The following is a 15,152-nucleotide window of genomic DNA, read 5'->3' as shown; positions in this document are numbered from 1 at the left end:
CAGGAGTGTAATCTGTTCTGGAAGCACTGACACCTCTCTGCTCTCTCATCCATCCAGCCTTTAGTATGAGCACAAACAATTACACCTGCTGGAATTTTGTGAGTTCTTTAGCATCATTTTCCTTTGCTTCATCCTTTAGATTCTTTGTTTGACCCTCGACTTATCCATGTCCATGTGCCATATCCATAATTTTGGACTCAAAACCTGCCTTCAACTTATACATGAGGTAGACTTAAAGTTGAGTATATATGGTGAATACTTAAGCTGGACAAGCGGAGTCAGATTTTTTTGTGGTCTGCCCACATATCAGCTGCTGAGCTGCATGTGTGAAGATGAGAATTATCCTTTGGCTGACTTCTTTTCCCATTAACATACAAAACAGCTGTGGGGCCTACCGTCCCCAACCCTCTTTTTTCTTTCGCCACATGTGTAATGTGCAAACACCTTTTATATGGAAAGGTGATTGGTTGCAACATCTTGACGCACGTCTCCATGGTACTCCAGTGATGAAGGTATGTGGTGGCTGCCAACCCTCTTTCTGCCTGATAGAGCAAATAAGACAGACAGTTCACTAGCTTCCAAGAGTCACTGCATATCATTGCTGTCCAGATTGGGCAAGAGAGTGTGTTTGTGTGGGTTTGAAGCAATATGATTTATGACTCTGGCCTTTCAGTTTTCCCAGCTTGCTCATCCTTTGCTTGCATATTTCTCTACAGAAGTAAAAAGATCAGTAGCTTCCCAGATAGTTTTGGAGGAAAGGTGGTAGGCAACCATATGAATGTAGTACAGTTACCCCTCCGTTTTTGCGGACTTTGAATCTGCATCCCTTGCCTGTTCGTGGGCGGCAAATGCAGGGGGACAAAATGGGGAGTGCAACACCATTCATGCCAATGGCGCTTGAATACCCCCAATTTTCCATTTTTCCAGGGGAATAGGTCCGGAATGGATTCCCCGCAAAAACAGAGGGGTTACTGTATTGACTAATGTGAGAAATGGGAAACGGCAAGCAGAAAGCAAGCTAGTTAGAAAAGATGAAGAACTGTGGGGAGACATGGGTTAAATTGAAATAAAGCAGTTTGACACCATTTTAACTGGCATGGGTCCATCCTATGGAATATCAGAATTTGTAATTTGTTGTGGCACTAGAGCTCTCTTGACAGAGAAGGCTAAATATCTCACAAAACTACACATCCCAGAATTCCATAGCATTGAGCCATGGTTATTAAAGTAGTGTCAAACTGTGCAGGTAAGACTTGAATAGCCTGGCTCCTCATTTTATTGGCAGAATGGCCTTCAGCTTAGAGAGGGATGGTGCCCCCCCCTTTTTTTTTTTGAAATACGTTTTGTTTCTTCAAACATGAAGGTTGCTGGCATTTTCACCCAGATGCCAGTCCTGCATTTTCTTTCATATGCCAGTGTACTGAGTTCAGTATTTGCTATTGCTGGATTGTGGCTTGGTATTGCATTTTCTTTGATGGTAGAGAAACTGTCAGATGCTGGTGGCAGAATCACTCTTGTTCAAGATCTTAAGACGTTACCTTTTCTTGAGTACAACTTTCAAAATCCCCAGAGAACCTGCAGAATATCCCAGAATCCTTTGCCTGTTCCCCATAGCACTTTTGTAGCTTTGAATTTGCTCAAGTCTGACACCCTCCAACTGCAGAATATTCGTTCACAATAATATTTTAGCTTGAGTTGTTTGTAATGATTATGCTTTCTGCATGTTCAGAACACTTCACATATCATCTTAGCAATCTTTACAGTAGTCCTACAGGGTGTATTATCTTCCAGTCTCCTGTCAATTTATAGTATCCCAGTTAATTTTAAAAGGTTTTCTTAGGCAAGGGATACTCAGAGATGGTTTTGTCAGTTCCTTCCTCTGTAATATTGTTTACAGCACTGGTGTTCCTTTGTGTTCCTCATCCAAGTACTAACCACGGCTGATCCTGCTTAGCTACCAAGATCTTGCAGGATAGATAATTACTATTATTTTCATATTTTTAAATGGGGCCCAAGTTTTAGTGGGTGAGTCTATTGAATCCTTGATAGAGACAAGATCTGAAGTGGTGGCTCACTAGTGTACTTCTTGATCTCTACCCTACTGTTTGTCCTAAAAAGCTCTGTGAGTGTGGCTCTTTCATTGTAAGACCTTCACTTCTTTCCCAAGGATTTACTCTTATTCTTCTCCTTCCCCTTTGCAGGTACTAATATGGCTATTCGGAATGTGCTGGTCACTGGCTGCTCCTCTGGTATTGGGCTGGCGCTGGCAGTGCGTTTGGCCAGAGATGAGCTGAAACGATTCCGAGGTAAGAGGTTGCCCGAAGTTGGGGTGGGGACAGGAACTCATGTTCTTTGGAGTAGCAGAGTGCAGTGATTTGATCCTTCATTGTTGAGTCTATTCTTGCTTTCCCACCTTGAGGATGAAAGATAAGATGAAGAATTCCCAGGAGAAGTTGCAGTTTTAAAATTGTGCAAGGTTTGGGGACTAATGTAGCATTCGTAATCCTCAAATGGGACGTAGAGCATTGGCAGACAACATCTTTGGTGGTGAAGGACCTGGAAACCATGCCCTATTACAACATCAATTGAGGAATGACTTAGGGAGCTGGGGATGTTTAGCCTGGAGAAGAGAAGGTTAAGAGATGATATGATAGCCTTGTTTAAATATTTGAAGGGATGTCATATTGAGGAGAGAGCAAGCTTGTTTTCTGCTGCTCCAGAGAACAGGACCCAATGGAGCAATGGATGCAAGCTACAGGAAAAGAGATTCCAGCTCAACATTAGGAGGAACTTCCTGACAGTAAGGGCTGTTCAACAGTGGAACACACTCCCTTGAAGAGTAGTGGAGTCTTCTTCCTTGGAGGTCTTTAAACAGAAGCTTGATAGCCATCTGTCGAGGATGCTTTGATTGAGATTTCCTGCATGGCAGGGGTTGGACTGGATGGCCCTTGTGGTCTCTTCCAACTCTACAATTCTATGATTTAACAGGGTGATGTATTTTGATAGGCTTGAGAACCAACACAGTATAGTGGTTTAAGTGTTGGACTTCAAGTTTGGAGACAGTGGTTCAAATCCCTACTTGTCCATAGAAACCCACTTGGTGACCTTGGGCAAAATGTCATGCCTCAGAGGAAGGCAAAGGCACAGATCTTGTTATGAAAATTGTATGATAGGGTTGCCGTAAGTCGGTAATGACTTCAAGGCTCACAACAGCAACAACAATATTTGGATAGGCGCATGGGCTGAAGGTAAAGACGTAATGTGGGTTCAGCCTACATGAGCTCTCCCAAAACATAGGCAACATTTAGCCCTCTCTGCTCTGCTGTGAACAGCAATGGTTTTGCAAGAACCCTATATTAAGCACTGCATCTGTCTTGCTCCAAGAGGTAGGCAACTGTCCCAACCCTTTGAATAATAATAATACCCCAATCTGTACTAATCAAATGTGTCTTCTGCCTGGTATCACATACCTGGTTGTCTGTAGCAAGTAGGTATCTTCTTCAGACGGGGCAGCTCTACAAAGGCTGTTTCCTGATGTCTTGCAACCACATATGATTACCACAGATACATGTCTGCTGGTATTCTAGTGAAGAGCAAAGCAAAGCATGACCTTGTGCCTTTTGTGAATTTTATTATAAGGCTGTCTTCTAGTTCTAGTTTCCTAATGACAAATTGAGGAGGCTAAGAAAAAAGTAATGTGCCCAAGAATCCCAAGTGTGAGGCAGGAAAGTGGTCTCCAACACACAAAACTCCCTTTCTGAATCCATTTCACAGAAGGAAGATGTTGTCTAAGAAACTGAGTACAGTGCAGAGATGGATATGGAGCCCTAAATGCTAAATCATATATTTTGTCACACAAAACAGAGTAGCATGCCCACTTCACAGAAGTCAGACAAGAGGTGCACAGAGAACACACACAAAACCAGGCTAACACATTCCACACCAAAGTAAGCAGACAGCCCAACTAGCACACATCACATTGCAAGCCAACTACCACACATACTCATAGGCAAAATGCCCCCCCCCCATCTTCTTTATCCCCCCAAGATGGTGGCTCCACTGTCTGCCTTTAGCTTTCTTTCCATCGTCTTCAGTCTACTCTTTGCTTTTGCTTTTCCTGAGTAGCAGGGCATGCTATAGAATATAGAAGGAACCTATGTCCTCCAGTTGCCCAGCATTTTCATTTTCTAAGAATGCATGGGCAGCTTATGGGTGGGTGGGTGACTGAGTCATTGCTTATGGCCAATGCATTGGCTTTGCAGCTTCCTAGTTTACATTTAAAAGAAATAGGTAGTTTTAAAAAAGAATCCCAAGGAATAAAAGTGTCTGGCCACAGAATGATCGCCCCTCACATCATGTATTAGGCCACCACTCTGTCCTCCTTATATTTTTATTGTCACACACACACACACACACACACACACTAACAGATATTTTAATCTCCAATTTTAATTGTATCATGTTTAATCCTGTTTTAAGGGGGGAATTTGAGACATAATATTGAATGTGGATATTTTAATGTGTTGTGAACCACTTTGATTGTCTCATCACAGAAAAGCAGGATAAAAATAAAAGTTTTTATTATTATTATTATTATTATTAAGGGGCAAGGAGCCTGGAGGGGGACCATGGCAGGTTGTCCACAGGTACATCTACGTTGGGGATCTCAATCCCAGGTAGAGTTTGCCTAGCTTGAATAGAGTGGCACCATATAACTTCAGACTTTTGCATTTCCTCCATAGTTATTGCCACCATGAGGAATTTGGCGAAGAGGCAAGCCCTGGAGAAGCAAGCAGGGCCTGTGCTGGATGAAACTCTGGAGATCAAGGAGCTGGATGTGACCAGTGAGGAGTCAATCCGGCACTGTGTGGACAGCATCCCCCAGCGCAGGGTGGATGTGCTTGGTATGAAGTCTCTTCCCTTGACCCTCAACAGTTAAAGCTCTAAGAAGAACCACTCTTGCTGTAGGATAAGCTGGGTTTGATCTTCCTAAGTCCTGCCGCATCACTTATGGGCAATACATGAACCACATGTAGTCTTTGGCTAATATTTATGTGGTCTGCCATCCCAGGGTGCTCTGCCCACTTTTCCTTGCCACGTAACCATCAGAGGAAAGGCATAGGAAGAAATTGCTGTTTCCCTGTTAGCAGCAGAGAAATAGTCATTTTGGGATTATCATTGGATGAGGTTGATAGGAAGCTTTAATCATGATTGCCAGGATTGGGAATGGGCGCATGGTATTAGTGAGAAGGGAACTACAGAATGGATCCCATATTCTCCTCTCTGGTGGTGAATAAATACTACCACAGGGGTAATGGGAAAGGAATTCTTTCTCCCCATCCACATTGCTAACTCATTGCTTTCTCCCTTCACAGTGAACAATGCGGGATTGGGCATGATTGGTCCAGTGGAAAGCCAGACAATGGCTTCAGTACAGCATCTCTTTGATACCAACTTCTTCGGCTTGGTGCGCCTCATCAAGGAAGTCTTCCCTGACATGAAGCGACGAAAACAGGGGCACGTGGTAGTGATGAGCAGTGTCTTGGGTTTGCAAGGTGAAGTTTACAAGGGGATGGAGTTAGGTAGGGTGGGGTGGTGTCTGTTGTGGAGCCTTCTGGGTAGCAAATATTGATTGGATGAGAAGAGGAGTAGTAGTGGAGTGCCTGAAGGTGGGAGATGCACAAAGCAGGAACATTGTTATTTCCCTTATGGGTGGAAAACCTTCTTAGTTATGGGCAGTTCATCTCTGCCTCTTAAAATACATGAAGCTATCTTACATCAAGTCAACCTTTGGGGTCTGGCTGACAGGCAGTGTCTCTCCAAGACCTCCACTTTGCTACAATTCTTTTAATTGGAAGTGCCAAAGGCTGAACCTAGAATCTTCTGAACATGAACCATGTGTCATTCTGCCACTGAGCTACATTCCTTCCATTTTGGGATAACTTCCTAAAAAAAAAAAACCTTTGTATGCCACTCCATCTTAGTCCCCAGCCTGCCATATTTCTGTTTTTGAATCTCCAGATTTGTTTCTCAAGGAGAAAACCATCATTTACCAAACCTTCTACAGTGTGAAAATAACCTCTAGGTAAGCAGGCTTTCCTCTGTCATCCTGCCAGATGGAAAGGAGAATCTTCCTTATGCTAGCCCATCTTTGGTTCCCACACATTTAACCTCTTGTTAATCAAGATTGCAGAATGTATCACGAGCAGAGGACCAAGCCAGCTCCCAAAGCAAGACCACCTGTCCACCAGCCTCTGGTCAGTTTGTGCTTCCTAGGGCAGCCATGTTGCAGAACAGAGACTAAGGATCATAGCTGGAAGGGTGCCAGCATAAGGTATTATTATGGCTGTTGATTCATCTGGACAGTATTGAGCTATGTCGTCACAGGCTGATCTTGGCCCAGTAACTAAGAAAGATTCTTGTTCAAATGTAGTACTTAAATTCCCAGTACTTAGTATTGTCTACACCAGGGGTTGGCAGCCTAATGCCCTTCAGCTGTTTTGCTCTTCATCTCCCATGATCTATTATCAATGTCTTATGTGGGCTGTGGTAATGGGTGTTGTAATCCAAAACATCTGGGGGCACCAGAACACCTCAGTGGTGTAGACAGTGTTGTTAGATAGATCTAACTCAGTAGAAATGATGCATCAAAGATGAGGAGAATATTTATTTTTATTATTACATCCAGAGGGTGCCAGGTCTACACTGATTGGTGGCTCCAGTTTCAGACTTGCTACACAGCGTTATCTGGAGATACTGGCATTTCAACCTGAACCCTTTTGTGTACAAACAATGTGTTTTCATGCTGAACTACTACTTTGCTACAGGCAAAAAAGTCAAGACAGATTATGCCAGTGAGCCAGACCTTACATAGTAAAGAAAGAAATTGCAAGGCAGGAAATTGAAGATAATATTCCTGGTGCACAAAATTCTTCCTGACCCTAAACATTCTGTTTAACAAAATGTTTAGCTCACTTTGAGTCTTTAGTTCATTCAGTGGTTGGCCAAGGCACACCCGCCAGATAGCATGCGGTCCCTGGATCCTACTTTTGTGGTCCCTGAAGTCCCCATCACTCCTCTAAAGCTCTCAATCTATCTGTTTGGTTTTTTTTAATCAGCACAATGTTTGGGCAATTTGTGCCGCAAATCACACAAAACCCCATTCCAAAACATGAAAACATGCCAAAATACCCTCACAAGCCCCCCAGAATCCCATACTAACCCAAATATCTTATGTAGCCATGCTCAAAATTGTGAAAGGAAGAGGCACATTTTCACTTCCTGTTGCCATTTTGAGAGTGGCAGCAGAAGAAAATTGAGGTATTTGGGCTTGTTGTAAGAGGGGTGTGTCACAAGGGGAGGTGGGTTTGGACAGAAAATTGGTCCCAGGCCTAATTCAGTTTCCCACCCCTGAACCATTTGCTGTTCCTGAATATTGTATTTCATGCTATAAAAATAAAACACAAGAACCCAGATTTCTAATCTAAGCTTGTTGACATTCAGGGTATGTTGGCAGATTTCTCTTTTGTCTGCCAGTTTCTTTCAACCCCAAAAGCTCATCCTTATTTTCTCAGTCATGTTGGAGTGTGCTTCACAAACTGATCAATTCTTTTAGGGTTTTTCCTCTTTTATTTTTGAAGTGCTTGAAAGATCCACTCCCTGCCCCAGAAGGGATGTGATGGGTGAATTCCACATTGTCTGAGTAGGGCTGCTACCTCTGTTAATGACCTTCTCCTCAAGTGACACTTTTATTTTTCTGGAAGGAAAAACTATACAATTTTAATTTCTGCACATGGGGCTGCTATTAAAAGCATAGGAGCAGGGATAATAAGCAAGCTGATGATTCTACTTCTGACTGGCAAAGTGCTTCTCTTTTTGAGAGGGGCTTTTATGTGTGTTTGGCTGTAAAAGAGGTCACACAAAAGAGCAACATTTTTCTCCATGGGTAAACATCTTTTCCCCCTTCCCTGTGTTCTATTTCATCCAGGTCTCCTCTTCAATGACATCTACTCTGCCTCCAAATTTGCTGTGGAGGGTTTTTGTGAAAGCCTGGCTCTTCAGGCTTTGAAGTTTGGAGTCAAGTGAGTATGCCATTGCCTTACCAGTGAGAAGGACTTGCAGTAGAGTGTTTTACTAGGCTACTAAGAGCCAAGAGAGTGTAGTGGTTAGAACATTGATATGTGAATGATGAAAAGATCAGCCATGATATCCTGTCTCTGTGACCTTGGGCCAGGCAGCCTGAAGTGTCTTCTCACAAGGACAGAGTAATAAAAATAAACACTCTTCTTATTTCACTCATTCCTTTTTGAACAATCTAACAGATGTACATGGCTTTGCCTCCCATGCACTGTGATATACAACATTATGCCTGTATTAACCTTAGGCACATTATTTCTGTTTGGAATGAAGGCATGGTCAGTGAGATCTGTAGACACTTCTGCTTGCCTTCTCATGAGGTAGTTTTCTGTAATAGGAGACATGATTTATCTGGGGCAGTTGGACCTCTTCTTCCCTCCTGTCTTGCAAGCAATTTCTTTTGCTGTCTCCAGTGAATCCGTCTTTCCCCATTTTGTCTGCTCCTCTGTGGTCTCAGTTATTCTTGCATCAGTTTTTTTTTTTCGCTGCTAGTCATATTTTTCCAAGCTGGTTTCATGTAGAATCCCTTATTTTAATATGTTTCATCATCCTAGTTAATACATGTGTTATGGCTAGATAAATGTAACTATAGCATTGCAGGCTACAGTCACATTTAAATTGATTATAATAATAATAATAATAATAATAATAATAATAATAATAATTTTTATTTATATATCCCGCCTCTCCCTATGGATTGAGGTGGGAGAACAGCACATATATAAGTTTACACATAGTTAAAATACATTCTCATTATACAAACCAAATTTAAAAACACATTAAAATACCTGTACGTGTGGAATATCAAATTCTGGTTCCTCATCAAGTTCCGAGTGGAGTATCATCTTAAGCTGTTAAAGCGGAAGAGATCTATCTTGATTGCCTTCTTAAAGGCATCTAAGGTAGCAATGAGATGGATCTCTTCCGGCAAGCCATTCCACAATTTGGGAGCCATCACAGTGAATGCCCTATGGGAAGTAGATCTTAATCTAGTCTTCAGGCAGTCCAATAGGTTCTTACCTGTAGTTCTGAGAGTGTGGGGTGGATTGTATAGGGAGAGGCGTTCCTTCAAGTAACCACCCAATAATGGAAGCATGGCATCTACAGACAGATTTAAATAGATTAAAATAAATTAATACATTTAAATAATAAAATAACCCTGAAGTGTACACACATTGGGTCCCCACAGTATCTGTGCCATGCTCTTCATCAGCTGTGGCAGGTAGCCGCTCGAGTGGAGCTTCTGTTCTGGCACCATCCTGTGGAATATACATCCAGTAAAACTTGTCAGAGCCTGATATTCTTTGGCAGCCTCCCTTAACCTGGTGTCCTCCTGATGTGTTGGAGTACAGCTCCCATCTCCTGTAGGCAGCAGAGCTGTCTGCCAAATTACACTTTGCTTTCAAGTTTCAGAATACAGCCATATCTGTTCCCTTTCCCTCACTTTAAAAGAAAGGGGGGAGGCCTCTGTAGTTTGTGAAAAGAGGAAAAGGTGCCATTTCCCACCCTATTAAAATTTTGCCATATGGTGTAAAAAGGCGGAAGTTTTTTAATCTTCTAATTTTTAATGTATATCTTTGCTTCCAATATATAATACCCAATGTAAGTAACAATAAAATACATTGTAAAGCATCACCAGTCAGTATAAGGAGAAATACAGTAAGGCATAAAACACTAAAAATAGTACAGCAATCTGATAAGAGTAGATAAAAATTCAGATAACAGCCATTAAAAGCATATTGAGATTACATTGCACACCAACAAAACAAATCAGACTGGTAGAGCAAATGGTTCTTTAATTAAAAAGGTTTCTACCTGCCAGCAGAAGTGTGTGTGTGTGTGTGTGTGTGTGTGTGTGTGTGTGTGTGTGTAGAGATGGGCCTCTTCATTACAGAGTTACAAGCGCATCTTCATGTTCTCCAGATTTTGAACTCTCTTCCGTCTGCGTGTGTATAAGTGCCTCCAAACTGCTTGTGGACTTAGAGTGACTCCATAAATTTACTAGGATTTTCTTAGGCAAGAATACTCAGAGGTGGTTTTCCGTTGCCTTCCTCTGAAGCATGGACCTCAACCCTTCATATTCCTTGGCAATCCCTGATTCAAGTAACAATCAAACCTAACCCTGTTTAGTTTTCAAGGTCAGGCAGGATCTGGTGCCTTCAAGGCATTTAGGCTTTTTATCTAGGATACCATACTTACTATTAGAAGCTCAAACATACCAGTTATCTCCCCACCCATCTTTTGTTTTCACTGCCCCCCCCCCCAGCTGACACCCTCTGTGTTCTGCAAGTATATCCTGTATATCCTCGTAAGGCAAGTTTATTTCTGATGTACTGGTACATTTTTATAGTATGAATTGAACTGGAGGCCTTTTGTGATACCAAAAGACAGTACAGGGATGTTCCACGGAATAAAAAAAATGTGGAAGTGTTAAATTTAGGATTATTCTACCTACATGGTTTGGTCTCTGCTACTGGTTCAGAATGGTAGAAAGTGGACAAGAATCCATTGAGAACAGGGCTTGAGAGAGATTACTGTTGCACACTGTATTTCCACGAAGGTTGAGCGACTTAGGTATTACAGTCCAGAAAAATAACTTTGCCATGCTAAAATGAAAACACAGCTGCTGAATAATCATACAGTTTAACTTCTTGGTTGAATGAATGTGTGTCTCTCTGTGTTTTCACAGTTGAAGGTGTCAATCCAAGGTCTAGTAGTCATTGTAGCTTATGGGACATCCTGTTTTGTGCATTCAGCATTTCTTTGTGTGCATTGTTGTTGTTGTATGCCTTCAAGTTATTTCAGACTTATAGTGATCCTAAAGTAACCCTATCATGGGGTTTTCTTGGCAAGATGTGTTCAAGGAGGGATTGCCTTTGTCTTTTTTTGAGGCTGAAAGAGTGAGATGTGCCCATGATCCCTTTGGTGGGTTTCTGTGTCGAAGCAGGGATGATCATATTATGCAAGTACGTCTATTCAGAATAGAGTTGCATGTGTCCTAAACAAATCAGAAATATCTTTCTTGGCTGTCAGAGGCCTACTTGCAGTCTGGTTGCTGGGTAGCTAAGTTCAACAGAGAGAAGGGGCAACTTCCAATGGTCTCCTGCTTTTTTTATTCCACAGCATCAGTCTGATTGAACCTGGGCCAGTGATAACAGAGTTTGAGAGGAAGCTCTATGAAGACGCAGCCAGTATGGATCTCTCTGCAGTAGATAAAGAGACACTGGATATATTTCAGGGGTTCTACATGACCTACTCCAAGGAGGTCTTCACCGCACTGGGGCAATCTCCAGATGAAGTGGCAGAGGTAGGATGTTACTTTCTCCTGACCCACCTGTGCATTCAAGCTACAGAAAGCAGCATAAAATGGCTCTGGGGCAGTGAAGGGGGACCAGCTCTGTAATGCTAACCAACGTCAATGAGTTGTGGCCATGGAGCCCATCACTTTTCTAGAGACCTGGGAGTGAAATACCCTGTTTAGAGGAAGTGGCTGGCTCGAAATCTAAGCAAGAACACTCCTCTTAAGGCAAAGGTTGCAATGCCATACTTCACTGGAGTTTCCATTGGTTTGGTGTTATAATAGCAAAAAGTGTATTCGAAGGCTTTCATGGCTGGCATCCATAGTTTTTTGTGGGCTTTTCAGGTTATGTGGCCATGTTCTAGAAGAATTTCTTCCTGACGTTTCACCAGCATCTGTGGCTGGCATCTTCAGAGAATGCTTGCCTGGAAAGGAGTTGGGTATATATATTGTGTGAACGACTTAGGGAGCTGGGGATGTTTAGTCTGGAGAAGAGAAGGTTAAGAAGTGATACAATAGCCCTGTTTAAATATTTGAAAGGATGTCATATTGAGGAGGGAATAAGCTTTTTTTCTGCTGCTCCAGAGAACAGGACCCAGAACACTGGATGCAGGGTGCAGAAAAAGAGATTCTACCTCAGCATTAGGAGGAACTTCCTGACAGTAAGGGCTGTTCGACACTGGAACAGACTTCTTTGCACAGTGGTGGAGTCTCCCTCCTTAGAGGTCTTTAAACAGAGGCTGGCTGGCCATCTGTTGGGATGCTTTGACTGTGAGTTGCTTCATGGCCAGGGATTGGACTGGATGGCCCATGTGGTCTCTTCCAACTCTATGATTCTATGAAATCAGGCATGCAAGAGATGGGGTAACCTATTAGGATGTTTTACACCTGTTTGAGCCAGAAAGAACCACAGTGGAAATTTCAGTTTCAAATAAGCGGTTTTTCCTCTAGAAATGTGGAAAAGATACACACATACACACAAGAACAGAGCAAAACAACCAAAGATTCACACAAGACTATGGAACAGAGAGTTGAAACTTGGATAGAGGACAGTTAAGGGTTAAGTGGGAAAAATTACCAGTCTGGCAGAGGGCCATCTGTAGAAAGATGTCAATAAAAAGCAAATGTGAGGAAAAAACATTGAAAACCTGGACAAAACCAAAGGAATGCCAAGAAAGAGCAAAGCTTAAGATTAGGACAGCATCCAAGGGTGCATGTGGAAAACGTGAACATAGAAAAACACTAGAGATTTGGACAGTGATCCAAGGGTACACCTAGAAAAAGTGAACAATATAGTTGAAGTTTGAGTGGGGGTTTTATATCTTTCCTGCCTTCAGGGCAGTGTCTCTGAACCCAGAAAGGCATGGGAAAAGCTTTGATGTTTTCCAGGGAACAGACAAACTGGTCCTGGAAACTTAAGTGATATTTAACACCAAGGTGTGAATGCATTTATGTGATCTGAAGCAAACCTTTGATTACTGGACAGGCAGAGAAAGTGGAGGGGAACTTCAAACAGGGAAAACAAGCTTTTGGTTTCTGTCAGTTTTACAAATGTCTTCCTTTGTTCTTTCCTTTCCTTTCAGAAATGCAAAATAACCAAGCAGGAGGAAGGGAAAGAAATTAATTAAATTCCCTGGATTCTGGGGAATTCACCCGAAATTGGCAACACTGTGTGTCATGTTAACCTATGGAACCTATTGTTCTATCTAGGCTGGGGATGCCCTAGATCAAGTGACCCTGATACTGGTGTGTTTCACCTTCCTTGGGTCACTGTGATCCCCCACAAAAAAATACATGTCAGGTCTTCATCATGACTTCCAGTCATGCTCCACACTAGATAGTAAATATGAATACCCCATATTCAGCAAGAGGAGTGTTAGAGTATGCTAGCACTGTTGAGAAATAGTAAACATGGTCTGTAGTCACAGGAAAGAAAACCAGTTTATTTCTTTAAATTATTTATTTCTGCCCAGCGTAGAAAGAGGGGGAAAAGTGTGTATGTGTGTGTGTGAGGAACAACTGAACAGTATTCCAGAAAAAAGATGCCCTGATATGGCAAGAGAGATGTGAATCTGAATTTCTCAGGTAATTTGACATAGTTACTGATGGGGAATCTAAATACGTTTGAAGTGCTGATTAACCTTTTTAGGCAGCAGAAACTGAAGACAGGATCAATTTCAGAAGAAAGGGCACCAGTTCTTGTGAAATTAAGTAGAAACTGAGGTGGAAGATATGTGTGCTCAGTGGGTGATCACTGAGCTGTTGCCATCTGCTGGTTGGGCTGAGTTGCAGAGAGAGAAAGAGAGAGCGTGCTCATGCTTTCTAGTCCCATCTGGGAGTTACAAATATATCAGAGAGGCAGTAAAGTGTGTGTGTATGTGTGCATACATGTATGCACATGCCTATTGAAGACATACTTTCCTGCACTGAATCCATTTTAATTATTCTGAAGATAAGAGTGAAGCAGGAGAGACAGAATTAAGAAACAAGAAGAGATGGCAAAACCCAGGGGAAGCTACGTTATCGCACTCTCTTGTCTTTCACCAGCAGAGAAAGATAATTTTACTTGGGCAGGCTTTTCATTCTTTAAAGTTGTGCTTTTAAATGAAATTATTTTAAGTATTTGTTGCATGCTTGGTTTGTTTTGAAATCTGTTTTACTATGAGCTGCTTTCAGGCTCAGTCTTAGGAGAAAGGGCTAATGTAATGAAACAAGAGCCCCACCATCTGGTAGGAACGTTGTCTGGGGACGTTAGAAAACTCCATCCAGCACTGGCCACAAACACAGGCCACAGCATGACAGACTGCATAAGGTCCAGCTTGTAGTTCTTGTCTGCAGCACTGTTGAGCCACTTCAAACAAATATGGAGCAGTATATTCATCATGGAAGCTTATGCAAGAGGGTCCTTGTGTGTTTTGAAAGTTTGTATGGTGAACTTTGTGGCTTTTTCATTGTCGCAATAAAGGTGTAGTCTCAATATGGATTTCGCAATTAGTATAAGGATAATATGTACTGTGTCATGAATCTTTCCAAGAGCAGTTCTGTGGAACAGAAATGAAGAATATCCTTGTGCTGTTACAGACACTTCCTAATTTAATCAGTCTTCCAGTAGAATTACATTTTTTAAAAAAGTCATTGTTTTTTTTAACTGCCATCGAGTTGACTTCTACCTATGGTGTCCCTATGAATGAGAGAACTCCAAGTCCCCCTGTCATCAAGATCCCTACTCAAGTCTTGTAGACTCAAGGCTATAGCTTACTTGATTGAGTCTATCTATGTGAAAAGTGGTCTTCTTTTCCTACTGCCTTCTAACTTACCACACATTATTGTATTTTCTAGGGAGCCAAGTCTTCTCATGATATGTCCAAAGTATCACAGTCTCAGTTTAATCATCTTGGCTTGTAGGAAGAATTCAGGCTTGATTTGCTCCAGGACTCATTCACTTGTCTTTTTAAGCAAACCATACAATCTGCAGAACCCTTCTCCAGCACCATATTCCCAATGAGTTGGTTTTCTTCCTATCAGCTTCCTTTACAGTCCAGCTTGCACAGCCATAGAAGTATGATGGCATGGACAATCCTAACTTTATTATTTAATGACTAACACTTCGGGATTTTCTCTAGTTCCTTCATTGCCCTTCTAAGTTCTAGTGTTCTTGACTGCAGTCTCTATTCTAATTAATGACTGAGCCAAGACTACTTCAGTGTCTTCATGCTTG

The 15,152-nt window shown here is 42.0% G+C and overlaps 1 protein-coding gene across 6 annotated transcripts in view; it reads left to right on the top strand.

Moving 5' to 3' along the window:
* LOC149323034 (retinol dehydrogenase 8-like) overlaps window positions 1-15,152 on the top strand; it is a 42,227-nt gene that overhangs the window by 14,726 nt on the left and 12,349 nt on the right. For all 6 annotated transcript variants that reach the window (XR_016272367.1, XM_089486366.1, XM_089486357.1 and 3 more), the window contains 5 exons: window positions 2,202-2,306; window positions 4,743-4,904; window positions 5,376-5,555; window positions 7,988-8,081; window positions 11,260-11,443. Coding sequence is in view for 5 of the 6 variants with exons in the window: in XM_089486357.1 (XP_089342483.1) it covers window positions 2,202-2,306; window positions 4,743-4,904; window positions 5,376-5,555; window positions 7,988-8,081; window positions 11,260-11,443 (725 nt within the window). In the remaining variant the exon portion in view is untranslated. The remainder of the gene's footprint in view (window positions 1-2,201; window positions 2,307-4,742; window positions 4,905-5,375; window positions 5,556-7,987; window positions 8,082-11,259; window positions 11,444-15,152) is intronic.

Source organism: Sceloporus occidentalis, unplaced genomic scaffold, assembly GCF_023333645.1.
Source record: "Sceloporus occidentalis isolate IW3139 unplaced genomic scaffold, rSceOcc1.0.p SCAF_1, whole genome shotgun sequence".
Lineage (NCBI taxonomy): Eukaryota > Metazoa > Chordata > Lepidosauria > Squamata > Phrynosomatidae > Sceloporus > Sceloporus occidentalis.
The sequence above is the reverse complement of the archived record's forward strand: the minus strand, read 5'-3'. Positions and strand labels throughout refer to the sequence as shown.